At 40.7% G+C, this 14,552-nt stretch overlaps 1 protein-coding gene across 2 annotated transcripts in view; it reads right to left on the bottom strand.

Annotated features, from left to right (window-relative positions):
* Positions 1-14,552, bottom strand: part of STARD13 (StAR related lipid transfer domain containing 13) — a 140,831-nt gene that overhangs the window by 16,821 nt on the left and 109,458 nt on the right. For both annotated transcript variants that reach the window (XM_030457708.1, XM_008503158.2), the window contains exons 4-7: positions 11,809-11,872; positions 5,128-6,506; positions 3,570-3,743; positions 1,455-1,614 (exon numbers count right to left, since the gene is read on the bottom strand). In XM_030457708.1, coding sequence (XP_030313568.1) covers positions 1,455-1,614; positions 3,570-3,743; positions 5,128-6,506; positions 11,809-11,872 — 1,777 coding nt within the window. The remainder of the gene's footprint in view (positions 1-1,454; positions 1,615-3,569; positions 3,744-5,127; positions 6,507-11,808; positions 11,873-14,552) is intronic.

The following is a 14,552-nucleotide window of genomic DNA, read 5'->3' as shown; positions in this document are numbered from 1 at the left end:
CTCCATCTCTAGAGACATTCAAAACCCACCTGGGTGCCATCCTGTACAATCTGCTCTAGCAGAGGGGTTGGACTAGACAATCTCCAGAGGTCCTTTCCAACCCCTACCATTTTGTGATGTGGTAAGCAAAATTCATCTCACCTCACTTTTGACATCTAGGAGTTAGGCTTCAAGGTCTGATCACTACAGAATCTCTTTACATTCAACAGACAGAAAGGATAGGAAGGGCCTATGTCTCCTACTGGATGCAAGGAGAAACAGCTATGATTCACAGCTAATTTTTAGATTTCCATTTTGGGGAAGATGACTGTCATGCAATAAAACAGTCTGAACAATGACCAGAATGGTGATCAGAAAATGGAAGGGTTCAGAATTGACCCTCTTCCTGTCCTCAGAGCTAATAAAGTCTGCAGAGTAAAATACTGCTTGCCCCTTTTGAACTTAAAGATACCTAAAAGCAGCTATGGAAGAGGTCATATCACACAAGGTCGGTAATAGGAAAGGATTGAACTCCATCAACAAGGGGGTTTCTCCCAGTCCTATGTTCATAAAGATACACAGCCTCATCCTTGGGGGAAGAACAGTAAAATTATGATTGGTATGTCCCTGCTCTGTAGCTAAAGGGAATAAAAAAATCTGCAACTTTAATCACGAGGGTCTCCCAGCTGGCTTGTTGTAGCTAAGAACACTATAAAAGGCAATGTACTGTAATGACTTTGGCATTGAACCGCTGCTGACCTAACTCTATCTGGTTGTATCTGACTTTGTCAACAGAACAGTTAGAATATTCTGCTGAGTTTGCTCTCTATTCTTGGACTTTTCTTTCTTTGCTATGTAAATAAAACTTTTTGTACCATATCTTGTGAAATGGTGGATGCAGTTAACCCTCAGTGGCAACAATCAAGCAGAAGCAGTGCAGATACAGAAAGAAGTTGGGAGTCCTGAGCTCTGATTAAATGGACATTAAGATTTCATCTCATTTTTTGAGGTAGGCTATTGTATACAAATCAGCAAGACTAACAAGCTACAAGAATCACAGAATGTTTAGGTTGGAAGAGACCTACAAGATCATCCAGTCCAACCTTTGACTAACACCACAGTCAACTACTAAGCCATGTTTTTAAGGACCAGGTTTAAATGCTTTTTGAATGCCTCCAGGGATGGTGACTCCACCACTGTCCTGGGCAAGCCATTCCAATGCCTGACAATCCTCTCAGTGAAAAAATACTTCCTAACATCTAGCCTAATTCAACAAAGTATCTGAATACAAAACTCAAAATAGCAAACCATTAGTTCTGGCACCAAGTCTTAAATCACCAGAGGAGACATGGGCCCAAAAGGAGATAAAACAATCTTCAAATAATTGTGGTACTGAGTATAAAAAGCTTCACCATTGCTTGCTTAGGGTGGCTTTTCAGAATAAAACAACTGAGTCCCTGGAGTGCGTTTCATACCTGGTCCAGACAGTTGTTCCGTAAGTAGCGGAGAGCTTGCTGTATGCTCTGTGGGAGAGGCTGTCCTGTTCTCTGGACATGAACAATCAGAGGCACACCAAAGACATTCTTGTCCTTATAGTCAGGGACTTTCATCCTCTTCATGAACTTTGGCACAGACCTGAAAATTAACATGAGACAGGCAGCATGAAAACAGCAGAGTATTTAGAGTCTTTCCGAGTTACACTGCTGGCAGAAATCAGTAACTGGGGCCACCTTCTTTTTTATAAAGATGGTGAAATTATATTTACAATACATGGACACTTTACAGTCTGTATAACTGATGAGTTTCTTAACTTTCATAAGTTGACAGCCTCTGGCCCTAAGATACAGCATAACAATTTATTTTAACAGAAAAAAATTTACTATGCAGTTTTGATCCAGCTGAAGCAAACACGGTTTGAAGCATCCAATAGAGACACAAAGGAACGGCCCAACAAAGCATAAGGGAGAGGCTATCTGGGAGAAAAGGAAGTTCAGTCCTCTAACATGCTGAATGATTTTTATACTACCAGTTACACTATTTAGCATTTCTATTGACTAATACTTTACAGTAATAAACATTGGTGGAAAATCTCTCTGTGCCAGATTCCTCCCTAGTGTTAGATGATTTATTCTAGTTGAGTAACCCAAGTGAAACTGGTGAGCTTGCTTTCGTCCAAAAATGATGGCAATAACAAGAACCAACTGGGTTCCCTTTGTGGGAGTCATGACTGCAGTGGAATTTTAAAAGAGAAAAAAAGAAAAAAAGAAAAGAAAGATTAATATGACCTGAATGTGACAAAGATTTTTCTCATCTGTGTGGGAAGGAGATAAAACTTGGATTAAATGACCTACTGGATGTGTATAGCATAAAACTTTACAGCCATTTAGAGTCCCACTCTTATAAATCTTTAGAGATTGATTATATAAACTGAAGAAGTATTTGTCAGGAGGGAAAACCTCAGCATAAACAGCAGAACCTAGAATTTTCTTTATTCTAGTGTGCTTATTTGGAGTTGGTTAAGGTAAAATTCATTTCAAGATGTCAGCTAACCACGGGGAACTCCCTTTGGAGTTGCCCATCTTTTTCCACTGACCACAGATGGCCAACTCAATTTGCTCACACTAGACTTATGACTTTTTGGAGTGGCTTATGTCTGTGAGGTGGATCTCAACATATAGGCCCATATATCTGTTCTTCCATTTCTAAAAACAAACTTGTGTTATCTAGCTCACAGCTGAAATTGGTGAGATTTTTGTGAAGTGCTTTGGACACGGAAATCACAATGTAAATGTCAAGTCATATTTTTTTTGGACTCGGTGTCTCTGCATATTGGGGAAAGGTTCTGTTATTTTTTTGATTATTTCTAAGAAACTTAAAATCTCTTATCTGTGCTCATTTCCATTCCACTGTACCTCAGTATGCATGTCCCATCAGGCTCTGTATGCTATTAAATACAGATTTCTGTAGCCAGTTAGTACAGAAGGAGTCATGCTGTCAGCATTCATGCCCATTTGCCTGATACTCCAGTCTCTGAGTGACTAGGTACCTGTTACAGCTGCTGCAGCTGCAAGCTCCTTCTAACTCAGGTCCAAGACTAGGATAAATCTTGGATCTTTTGATCTCTGGAAAAAAGTTCCCTAACTATTATAACCCTCCTTTAAAGCATAAACAAACCAATATCAAATATATGAAGTATGATCAGCAGCTGTTTCTTTTTGAATCACAAAAAGAATCCTGGGGAAGACTTAACCATAAACATTTTCTATGTTTAATAACCCTCTCCTATTTCTGTTTAGTTTTCTGGAACTGGAGTGTTGTTAGAGAGGCAGTAGTTGTCTCTCTGTTAGAGAGCATGAATGAATTCAGATCTCCAGGATCTATTTCTGACTTTGTCACTGAGTCACTAGACAGGAACAGACTAAAGGGGACAGTTTAGGGGACAGTTTAAAGGGGACAGACTAAAGGGGACTGATCAGTTGAAGTTGGTCACTCCTCCTACTTGCATGTACTGAATTTACTATCAGAGTAACAGAATTGGGAGAAATTATTTTCATCTAAAAATATCTCTTCTGATTATTAATGGTACTCACCAGGTCCAGCCATGTTTGTTTGACATGGAGTACTTTTCCATGATGGCAGTAAGACGAAGCAGAGAGAATTTTTGCAGTAGGTTCAGTTGGGCTGCTGACTGATTGCTGATGTGCAGCGATGCGATGGAGTGGCTCAGGCGGTGAGAAATCTGGAAACTGTGCCATCGTAATCTCCTGTAGCAAAGGAAACAATAGAAAAATCAGGCAACTGCTTTAAATGGCAGGAAAAAAAAAGGATGGTGTGCTATGAGATAGGGCTGGGCAATTTACAAAGTACACGCATTATGGCTCACGGTGTGTCTACTGAAAGAAAACGTAGCTCAGAGTCAAATAAAACAATTTGTTTGATGTCTTCAGTTTTGGGCATGCCCAAGGTTTGATTTTTTGACGTTAGATTCACAAGTTGATATGGGTCCTGTCCACATACGCAGGGGAAAATGCTGCCCACTATGGCCTTCTAAACCACACACTTCCAACAGGATGTTGGAGCTCCAGATTCAAATGTTTTCTCCCTGACTCAGAATTAGGATTTGATGCCTAGTCCCTTACTTCCCAGGGGACCAGCCTGACAACCAAGATATTTAGAGATGAGGTTCTCCAAATACCTCTGTCATTAAATAGTGAAGGATTTTTTTGAGAAAGGACTGAGCCGAATTTCTCCTTGGCAAGAGCTATAACCACCAAGCCATTGAGCCACTCACATTTTCTCTTTACTCCAATGCACCTTCTCTATATACTAGATTTAATGGGGGAAAAAACTGTCATTTCAGTCATGTTTTGCTAAACATGAATTCTGGCTCAAATCCTAAAAACTTTGGCACTGCTCATTTGTTCAGTAGTTTCCTTGAGTTCACTTGCTTGTGATGGTTTATGGGCAGCAGCAAACCATGACACAGCAGAGTCCTTTGTAAGGATGTGACAAGATTGGCTGCAGATCAGAAAACACCAGGTTTTTTCTCACTTCTTTTGCACATACCAAGCCACCTTACACACAGCAGTGTGAATCCACAAAGGCTTTCACCCAGGACCATGGTCCCTTGGTTCAACTGGAACAAATCCCTCTGCCTGTGAATTATTACCAAAAGCCTGGTTTTCACTTTTATTAAGTTAACTGTATAGCATCATTTTATCCATTCACATAAGGGAGGTGGGATAGAGAAATTCTCTTTGAGCACAAAGGGATGCATTTTTAAAGCAGACCAGTGCATAAAAAATTGCACAAGACAACTGATGCATAAATATCCAAGTGCATAACTTGGAAGACAAATTGAAAATACATCCCATGATATATACAAGGTCCTACTATGTAATCAGTTGATCAAGAAAGAAAAAATGCCTCAGTTTTCTCTGTTAAACCAGTTTTCCATTGATTGCTTGTAAGAATTTCCATAGCAGGATATCCCTTCTCCTAAAGCCTTACCTTTTCCTGGGAGGTGCCCATACAGGATAAATACAACTAACAGTAACCTGCACCTTCTGACTCCCAGGATACAAGCCTCTGCTTCATTATATCATATTTCACAGTCTATGAATTTGTGTATAAAACTTTGCTGCCTACCTGCTTGGCCTTGTGAGTGATGCTCCCACCCCAGAGTCTCTCCTGTCCCTAACACCAGTGGCTTCAGATTCATTCAGGGATGTTCCATCTCTGTCCACATCACTTGGTGTGGTCCGGCCATCAGAGACAGAGTTTCCTTCAAAATCAAGAGTGATCTGTGTGGGTGACTGGAAAGGCAATGATGGTGGTTCCCTGACTGACACATCATCAGCTGGCAGACCTGGCAACACATTCTTTGACCAGCCATCTACCACCTCCTGGAGTCCATTGACATGCTGCAAGATGTCATCTAAATGAGGGAAAAGGACACCTTTCTCTAAGTCCAGGAGGTCTCCAGTACTAGCATACAAGTGGGAACCTGGCACGTTGTCATAAATACTGATTCTGCTCTCTTTAGGACAGCAAGCCATCAATCCAGGCTCTTTTGGAGTCGAGCAGTTCTGCTTTCCCAAAGAGATGCTTCCCGTCCTCCAGTTTACACTGTTGCTGTTGTCTGTAGGTGAGAGGCTTTCAATAGAAAGTGCCTTAGGAAAGGTTCCTGGTTTGTGATCCTTGGGAATATGCACAACCAAGTTCTCTTGAGAATGAAACTCATTTTTGAGGTTTTGGTCCACCACTTGCCGTAAGGCTGTTCCTGACAGAACATCCAAGTCCTCCAGGTACATCCCACCTCTCTTGTTTGCTTCGTGGCATTTGCGGTCTTTCAAACAGGGTGTGCTCACCCCACTGCTGCTGTTTTCAGACTGACTGCTGTCACTGCTGGATTTGGCAGAAAAAGAAAGTCCCCTTTTGACTGAATCTTGTCCTAAGTTTTGGAGATTGCCATTGACTATCTGTACACAGTGCATGTCCTTCAAGGATTTTGGCTCATACTGGAGAACAGGTCCACTTATCTCTAAAGGACCCGTTTTTCCAGACCCTTTTGGTTTTCCATGCACACTTTTTCCTTTGAGTGTCTCCATGCGTTTTAGAAAGGCTTTGGCTTTGGTTCGTGTTGGTTTCTCATTCTTCAGGTTGTCCTTGGTGGACAGGGCAGTGTTTATTGCACTGGAGTCTTGCAGCAGTGTGCTTTCCACATCATGCTGGCCAGAGCAGCTGCAGATCTCCCTGGCAGCGCTGCTGATGCCAGACTGACTCCTGTTGTCACTTCCCCCACTGCTCTCACTGTGAATAGATGAGACCTCAGGTTCACTCAGATCTGTAAGGACACTCTCACTGCTTGTTGTGTTTTTCATTTTAATGTCCCCAGAAGATCCATGCCTGTCAGATCGGTGAAGCAAAGCATCAATGTCGTCCACCCGAGACCATCGTCTGCTGGTTCTTTGGAAAGTCCATTTATTACTGATAGCACAGAGGTCGTCTTCATCTGAATCTTCACTCTGGAAAACAGCAAGTGGCACATGTTAAAAGCAGGTGCTTTTATTCATTATTTGAATTACTGTGATTGTACTGTTCCATGTGAGCAACAGGTGGTAAAGTCTCCCTGACCCGAGTTTATGAAAGATTCCTCTTCAGTCCTTTCACAACAGCCTCTTTCATTTAATTGTAAAGACTGCAGCAAGCATCTTAACAAGGAATAAAAACCTGCTCTATGTTAGGGAGCTCATGATTCCTACCAATGCCTCTCAGCTTCTGTGGCATGAATGCCTGTGCACTGAACTGATGCCTAAAGTGACTCCTTGGGGATTGGCCAAAAAAACCCCCAAACCAAAAAAAAAACCAAACCACAAAAAGAAAAAGAGTTTTGAAAGGTTCAAGTAGAAGGATCCTGACTTTCATGGCTGGCATTGAGATACTGGGAAGTAGTTGGGCACTACAGCAATGTGAGCCATTTCAGACACCAAGACTGCAAATATCCAGTGCTGCATAGTTTTGCAGTGAGAACTATATTATAAACTTTGCAGACCAGGTACATTTAACAAGGTTTATGTTTCAGGAACATAACTACAGATAAGTAGTTACACTGCTTAAAATAACAGTAAAAAAGTTGTATTTGGAGGAATTGCTTAGGGGGGTTCTGAGCACAGGCAAAGGCAGGCAGCAAAGGCAGCTGTAAAGATGTGGGAAGGTGAAGCAGCCAGGCTCAGACCTAGATCTACATTTGAGGGGAGCTTTCCTACAGTGGCAACCACTACCTGCATTGCCTTTGCCATCAGAGACACCTCAAACTTGATGACCTCCAGCCTGTCCCACTGTCTCTGGTGTACCCTGACCTCACCCCAAGGAGCAGCAGCCCTAGAGCCCCTCCTGGTCCCTTCCCTCAGGCCTGGGCATGCAGAGTTGAGCTTATGTTTAGGCAACTCCAGGAGCTAAATCAATGCAGACAACATGCAAATTTGGATTTAAAAAAAAAATAAATATCTCCCTATGACATTTTTCTCATCTGTTTGCTCAAACAACAACAATAAAAGGATATGTCCTCAGCACAAAGCAAGCAGTCAGCACTGAACTCAATGTTCTCCAAGGATGAGGAGCCCACAGTTGCTAATGAGTATCCTTTCCCTGACTTTGAAAAGGGTTTATACTGCATTATTCTTGTACATTTTTTTTAAAGGAGAACAAACTAACTTCACCTACATGACATCCAAACAGCTCTTCACATTCTTGGAAGCAGTATGAAGGCAGTAAAATATGACAAGCTGTCAGACTAAAATGAGGTGCTAAACCAGAAAGACTATTTTGGGACTGGAAAAATTGTATTTTGAAAGTCTATTATTAGAAGCATTTTTCTATGCAGTTTTGATGGTAAAGTTATCTTCCATCTCTGACTAGATCTCTGCTGGTTGTTAGATTGAGAAATGTTAAAAAAATTAAAAAAAAAAAAGGAAGAAATTCACAAGAACACCCAAAACCTTAAATAATGCGAAACCTCAAAAGATGGAGATGGTTTCAGGAGCATGTCAGGTCTCACTAATGCCATGAGCTTTTACCAGCTGATCACTTCAAGCTGGCCAAGTGTTTTAGATCATGTCTAAATCATAAAATAAAATATAGTTATGAAATTTCAGGTTTAGTCATTCCTCTGATATCTTAACCCTGAGGTGTGCAGCAGTGCTCCTGCAGTTGCTGTTAGGTCCCAGGAATGAATGAAGATCTTAGTCCTGTGGCTGGGTAGAGAGCAAAACTAACCAGATAATGAAGTGTCAGGAAAAGGGTAGAAAAGGCTAATAATGTTTTAGCCATTTTGTCTGCAGGGAAGAAATGGCATAGCAGGCAGCTCTGCCTTGGTTTCAGTTCCATAGTTTGCTGTATGCATATACAGAGTGAAGCACTGTACAGACTCAGGCACTTAAAAATCCATCTATTGTGGTCTTAGCAGTGCCACAAAGTGGATATTTTAAAAACCACAAGGGTATGTACTTTTAAATATTTAGTAGTGGTAATTATATCTACAAAGCATACCAGTGCTGAAGCATTGATGGCACCAGCCAATAGGATAAAAACATATTTTTCTTATTTGTTGTACATCCCAATATGCCAAAGGGACCTTAATAAAGAAGATTTTGGCTGACAAAAATCTCCATAGCTGCACTGACATTACTGTATGAAGTGACAGAATTTAGCCTGCATTTTCTACAAGCTGGATCCAATTAAACCAGCCAAAGTGGTAGAGACACAGTGAAAAACACTAAGAGGAGAGCACAGAGACAGAAATAAACAAATTTGATGGTAAATGTATATTTTAACTAATTTTTAGATGAAAATAAGTTTTAAGATTTCTTTTTAAAGATATGAACAGAATCATAATATCATTTCAATATCATAAAGATATGAACAGAAATTAGAATTGGTAGCAAAGAAGTTGTGCCTCTAACCACAGCAAAAATAGGATTACATTCTGCCCAAGAACCAGTCAGAAATCACAGAGGATTTTCAGTGTCACAGTTTGCAGCTAAATAAAAAAGTTTTGGTTATTTTTTTAATTGGTAATGAAACATAAACACGTTTCATTGGAAGCAAAATCAGACAAATGAAATATCTAGATACTGAAATGCTGCCATGGTGACTCACTCCAAATTTGACTGCAGTGCATGGTCCTGTGACATAATGTACTTTTCTTTTGATAGAATCAGTAGAAATTCTGAAAGCCACGAACATCCTGAATGACACACTGTTCTTGTTAGATATCAGAATGTGCTGACAAATTAAACTGTCCTAACAAAAAAAAAATAAATGCAGCGAGCACTTTGCCAACCAACATGTCACCAGCCATGGGGACAATGGATCAAGGGTAGGTGTGAAAGTGGCAATTCAACTTGCAGAGGCAGTGCAGACATCGTGGAGCAGTGATGGAATACTTCTACTGACCTAGAGTGAAATCAAGTGCAAAGCTTTGGAAGATATTCAAAACTCCATTTAATACCATTATGTCTGGGAAGAGGAGAAGGAGCAAGTTCCTTGAGGAGTGACTGATAGCATTTGCCAAAGAGAAAGAGGTTTTAATTCATAGATTTGTCACAGTTGGTTTCAAATAGTACAGCTTTTTGACCAAGGGCATCCTTGCCTGAGATACAGAAGGATGCTAACAAAAGGCAAAAAGTGGGTTTATTTGTGATGGAATTCTGCCACACTTTTCCAGCTGGGGGCAGGAATTCTCATAAATTGACAGCTGCAGAAGGCAGTTAATCCAAAGGCTAATCTCTGTCTGTCCAAATTGCTTACGGACATATTTGCAACACATACAGAAGGATTTTTGTATGCATCTCGATGAAGCCAAAGGGAAGAAAGCAGCCCACAGCATGAACGGGGATGGCTCAGGCTGTGCTTGGCTTTCACTGTAACCTTGCCTGGCAGCTCTCTTGGCTGTATTTTGATGAATCACTCAAGCATCTGTGTTAGTCCTGTGCAAACCTCTTCTGCTGAACCTCCAAAGCAAGCTGGTTTTGCATTTCATTGTTCAGATCATCACAGAGACTGTTAGGAAAGGCACTATCTACAGCAAAGATACTTACTTGCTTCAGTGTTCAATTCCAGACCCACTTTCCAGCTTTTATACCTGCATTTATTTTTCTTCTGGTCAGAAATCTCTGCTCCTTCTTCTTTCCCCTTGTCTTCCACTGTCACTTGTCTCTGTATCTATCATCCTGAATCTGCTCTGTTCCCTCTTCCTCTGTGTTTTTCTCTCCTCTGCTTCTCCCTGAACTCATGCAGATATGGACCCAGCTATCTTCTGTCCCCCTGAAAGGCTACCAAGTGGGGCACTTGGACTTCCATAGCATATTAATACTCATCTGCAAGGAGAGCAGTTGGGGGTTTCAATCCATTCAAAATAGGGATGAGAGGCAGAAAAAAAAAAACAAAACAAAAACCCACCAAACCCTACTAAAACTAAGATAAGAAAAATCCTCCTTTTCTTTTTTAAATCAGATACCTAGAGACAAGCAAGGAAGCACAATAATCTTACAGCAAACCCAAAATATGTGTTGAGGAGAAGTAACTAAAACAGAATTTGCAGAGGACAACCAGAGTTCAACCAGTATGTTGTTGTTTGCACTTTTGTCTCTTCTGCAGCTCCAGTATCTCTGTGTGAACACAAGTACACAGACACAAACCAGGCATAGCTCCAAGCATGTCAATGATGCAATCAGTCCAGTTAGTTTGTGCTGAAGGGTCTCAGACTCTTCTTACAGCATCTACCTAACCAAATCAAAGTTTTCATGTAGTCAGGGGATCTTGCTGTTCCTTCTCTCAGGTGTGATGTGGGTGTTTGATGTGGAAAGTGTTGGCACTTATTAAAGACAAAATACCATCAGGTCTGAAGCAGTGAAAGGAAGAGGTCCTGTGGCTACAGTGAGTGGACAAAATGAATGCTAAAGAGGCTACCTACACAGCAGAACAAATGGGCACATGCAGAAGCAAAATATCTGGATAGTAAAACCATTCTTTCACTAAGTTCCCTCAAACAGTGAGTAGAGAATGAATAAACTGAATCTGCATACACCAAAAATGCAACTCTGTGAGGCAGCTTTTAAAAAAGCATTAAACAAACACTTTCAAGGAAGAGAAGCAGGCAGCAAGATTTCTCAGATTCAACTACCATTGTACATGACTGAAGGGCTTGGGGGGAATTTGTGACCAGAAAACCAAACGTTCAACAGTTAATGTTACAAAACTCTCAAAATCAATACACAGTTTGTGCAGTCCTCACTGAAACCCTTTAAGCTCAAATAATTCCCATGCTACACAGGAGCTTGTAAGAATTTTTAAATAAAGTTTATTTTTACATTCTTGATCAGGAGTAAGTCAGTACAAGAAATAAAGAAGAGCTATTGTTTTCATCCAAGCAGCTTCCACTTTTTCCAGGCAGGATTTTCCATTGTGTACTCACATGGCATTGGCAAACAAGCCTGCCTAATGAAACCACACTGTCTTTTAACCCACTAATTTGAACTGCACATACATCAAGTTTTAAAGTACTGGCTGTGCCCTTTTAATACATGTAGTATATAAGTCTTGCCATGTTAGTCACAGGTTTTTTCCAATTTCAATTCAACTTTTCAATCTTTATCATTTCAAGATTCAGCAAGTGATGTTATCATGTGTCCGGGTAATGCTGATACACACGTTCAAAGTCAAATATACTTAACTTACTTTGAAGAGCATAGGGACTTAAAAGCTGATCAGTGGAGGTCTTATCACAAAAGACAGGGCAAAGCAGCACATTTCATGAAGTTTCCTTACCTTTTTTCTTTGGAAGTTCACATCGAGTTTCATTGAGGCGCACTTGTTCAGTGTGTTCAGTCGTCTAAAAGGCAAAGCAAATTCTAAAGATCAGCAGCCTCTGATTAGGGGCACAACTTTTCTTAAGTTCAAAAGCTTTTCTCTTATCTGCCTGTAGGGTGCCAACTGCACACCACAGGCTTCAGAAACAATACTGAGCATATTATACCACTTAAGACCCTAAGATCACTGTGTTAAAAAAGAAACTTAACTTCACATTACCTGAAAGCCATGTTTTATACATTGCTTTTTAATTCATAGACATTTAAGTACTTAGAAAAAGAAACAGGCATAAACAAACACCTCTGGTGGCTGGAAAAGGAGGTAAACTGCCTTCTACAGGACCTTAACATAATTAGTCTAAATTGGGTATTACAAAGCACTGGAGAAAGGCAAAAGGAAAACCAATTCCTCAATCAAGGCACTTAGCAGCTCCTTTAAAAGGTTAACAGGAACAAGAACTTTTATAAGTTAATTAAATGTTTCCACACAGCTGATAGTTCTTTTACCACACCTGTGGATCTTACAGACAGGTTAACAGAAAACATGCTCTTTAAATAGAGAAGCAACCATGCTAATCACAATTGGTTAGGTTTTATTGATACCTAAAGGTATATATTCATGAAACCATCCATCTTATATAAGCAGAGGCTCAAAGTTAAATAAAGTTCACTAAGTTAACTTTGAACGTTTTCCAGATTTAGGGCTGAATTTCAAAACACAGAGAGGCAGATTGAGAGAGCCATGTGCCCACAACACTTTGCTGTAGGTTGCCTGCATCTCCTGTGCCTACAGCAAGAGCTGCCCCTCTTGGTTTTGGTCTCAGGAAGAGGTTGCAAGTCTCCAGAACTGATAACATTTGAAAAGTATGTGGTAAGCTGCAAGATGAAAAAACATATCACATTGATGATAAAATCTCTCACATAGCATAAAAACATTATAGCATTAACATATTTCTCCTCAGGACTTATAATACTAGAAATCCTTTCAACTTGCCACCAGATAATAAAGTACCAGGCCACCAAATATGGATCTTCCTTAAAAAAAAAAAAATCCTTACAAAGTACCACCTGCTCATTTGCAGATTATATATCTAACTCAAGCCAATAAGCCTGCTATGCCATATCAGAAAAGAACTGTGCTCATCATATTAATGTGAGTATAATGCATGCAGAAGCACACCCGCATGCATGGTAGTAATGTCCTTGTAATAAATTTTAGGCTTTGTGGCTCTGTAGCTGTATCTTCAGTCTTCTGCCCACAAATCCTCCTCCTCAGGGATTACATCTATTATTACAAAGCTCATCATTTGTCCAAACATGGTATTTCTCAACCCAAAGTTGCATTTTCTTGGGGCCCTGGAGATGAATAATGTTCTGCATTTCTTTTGAGTGCAAAATGTTTACATTTGTATATTGGTATGGATCCCTAATATACAGTGGCACAGACATTTATGTTTTGAAGGACTTTAAACCAACTTGTTATCTCTGGAGACAGCTTCCTCCAAGAGGTGAACCAGAGGCTTAGACTGGAGACCCAGGGACCATTTCTTCCATTCACTATGGTGCCATTTGCCTTCTAAAAACCAAGGAGTAAGCCATGCACTGCAGGAGCTGGAAGATGAGGAAGCAACAGCCCTTGGTGTACCCTTCATCCTCTTGGTACCCAGGCACTTCTGGATGTGTCCAGCCCACAGCAGAAAGTGCCATGGCATTGCTACTAAGAAGGGCTGCTTCTTCAGCATGGAAAGCTGCAGAATGCACATAGTGAAACCAAAATGCCCATCCAAAGACATTGCTTTCCAACTAATGGCATTTGAGAGTGAGATCGTTTCAGCAGGGACCGAGAGGTCAGCTCTGTAAGAGTGAATATTATCACTTAAACTGGAGCTTGGGAAGCCACACCATCATCCTGGCTGCTTTCTAATCTGTTTTTGCTATGAAGAACTTGTCTCATCAGAAACAAAACTATGTTCTACTACGTGCCAGGAGTTCAACCTCAAGTTTTAAATTTACCCATCTACAAAATTTTGTCATGCTTTCTGAGGCTCTTCCAGTGCTGTGGAAAGATTTGCCAGTGAAAATAGACAACTAATGATCATATTTGTGAGCTTGCCTGGTACTAACAACTCCAATCAAAGCCAATCTGTTTCAATTTCTTCTGCCTTCTTGATGTGCCAGTGGTAGCAGAAAGCTTTTCTCAGCTGCTTCAAGTCATTGGATGACTGACAGCTAAGCCCTGAACAAATCTTTTGGAAAACAAAATAAAAAAAAAGTCTCTGGCTACTAAACACTGTCACACAACTCAAGGGCACTGGCTGGTCATGCAGGAGAAGCCACCATGGGGAGGGCCAGCATGGTGAGCACAGTGTCTCCTTTCTCAGGAGATCTGCAAATGTCCTCTGTTATGGATTGTGACCAGGCAAATACATTTCATTGTTCCATAAACTCATCCCTGAGGGAAACACAAGACCATTTCTTTGTTTTATCTTAAACCATAGCGAATTCGACCTACACATACCCCCTAGCTGGCTTCTAGTGGTGCTATGGACCTTGGGAATAGGACATCCAGCTCATCACACAGGACTCTGCTAAGGTCTGAACACTGAATAAGGTTCTTCCCAGTACCATCAGGGCTGGTGCGTGAAGCTGGCACTGTTTATGGCCTGGCTCCACCAACTGTGTGTGTGTGAAGAGAATACCCTT

The sequence above is a fragment of the Calypte anna genome, chromosome 1 (assembly GCF_003957555.1).
Source record: "Calypte anna isolate BGI_N300 chromosome 1, bCalAnn1_v1.p, whole genome shotgun sequence".
NCBI classification, from domain to species: domain Eukaryota; kingdom Metazoa; phylum Chordata; class Aves; order Apodiformes; family Trochilidae; genus Calypte; species Calypte anna.
Note: the sequence above shows the minus strand (reverse complement) of the source record. Positions and strands in the feature narration are given on the sequence as shown.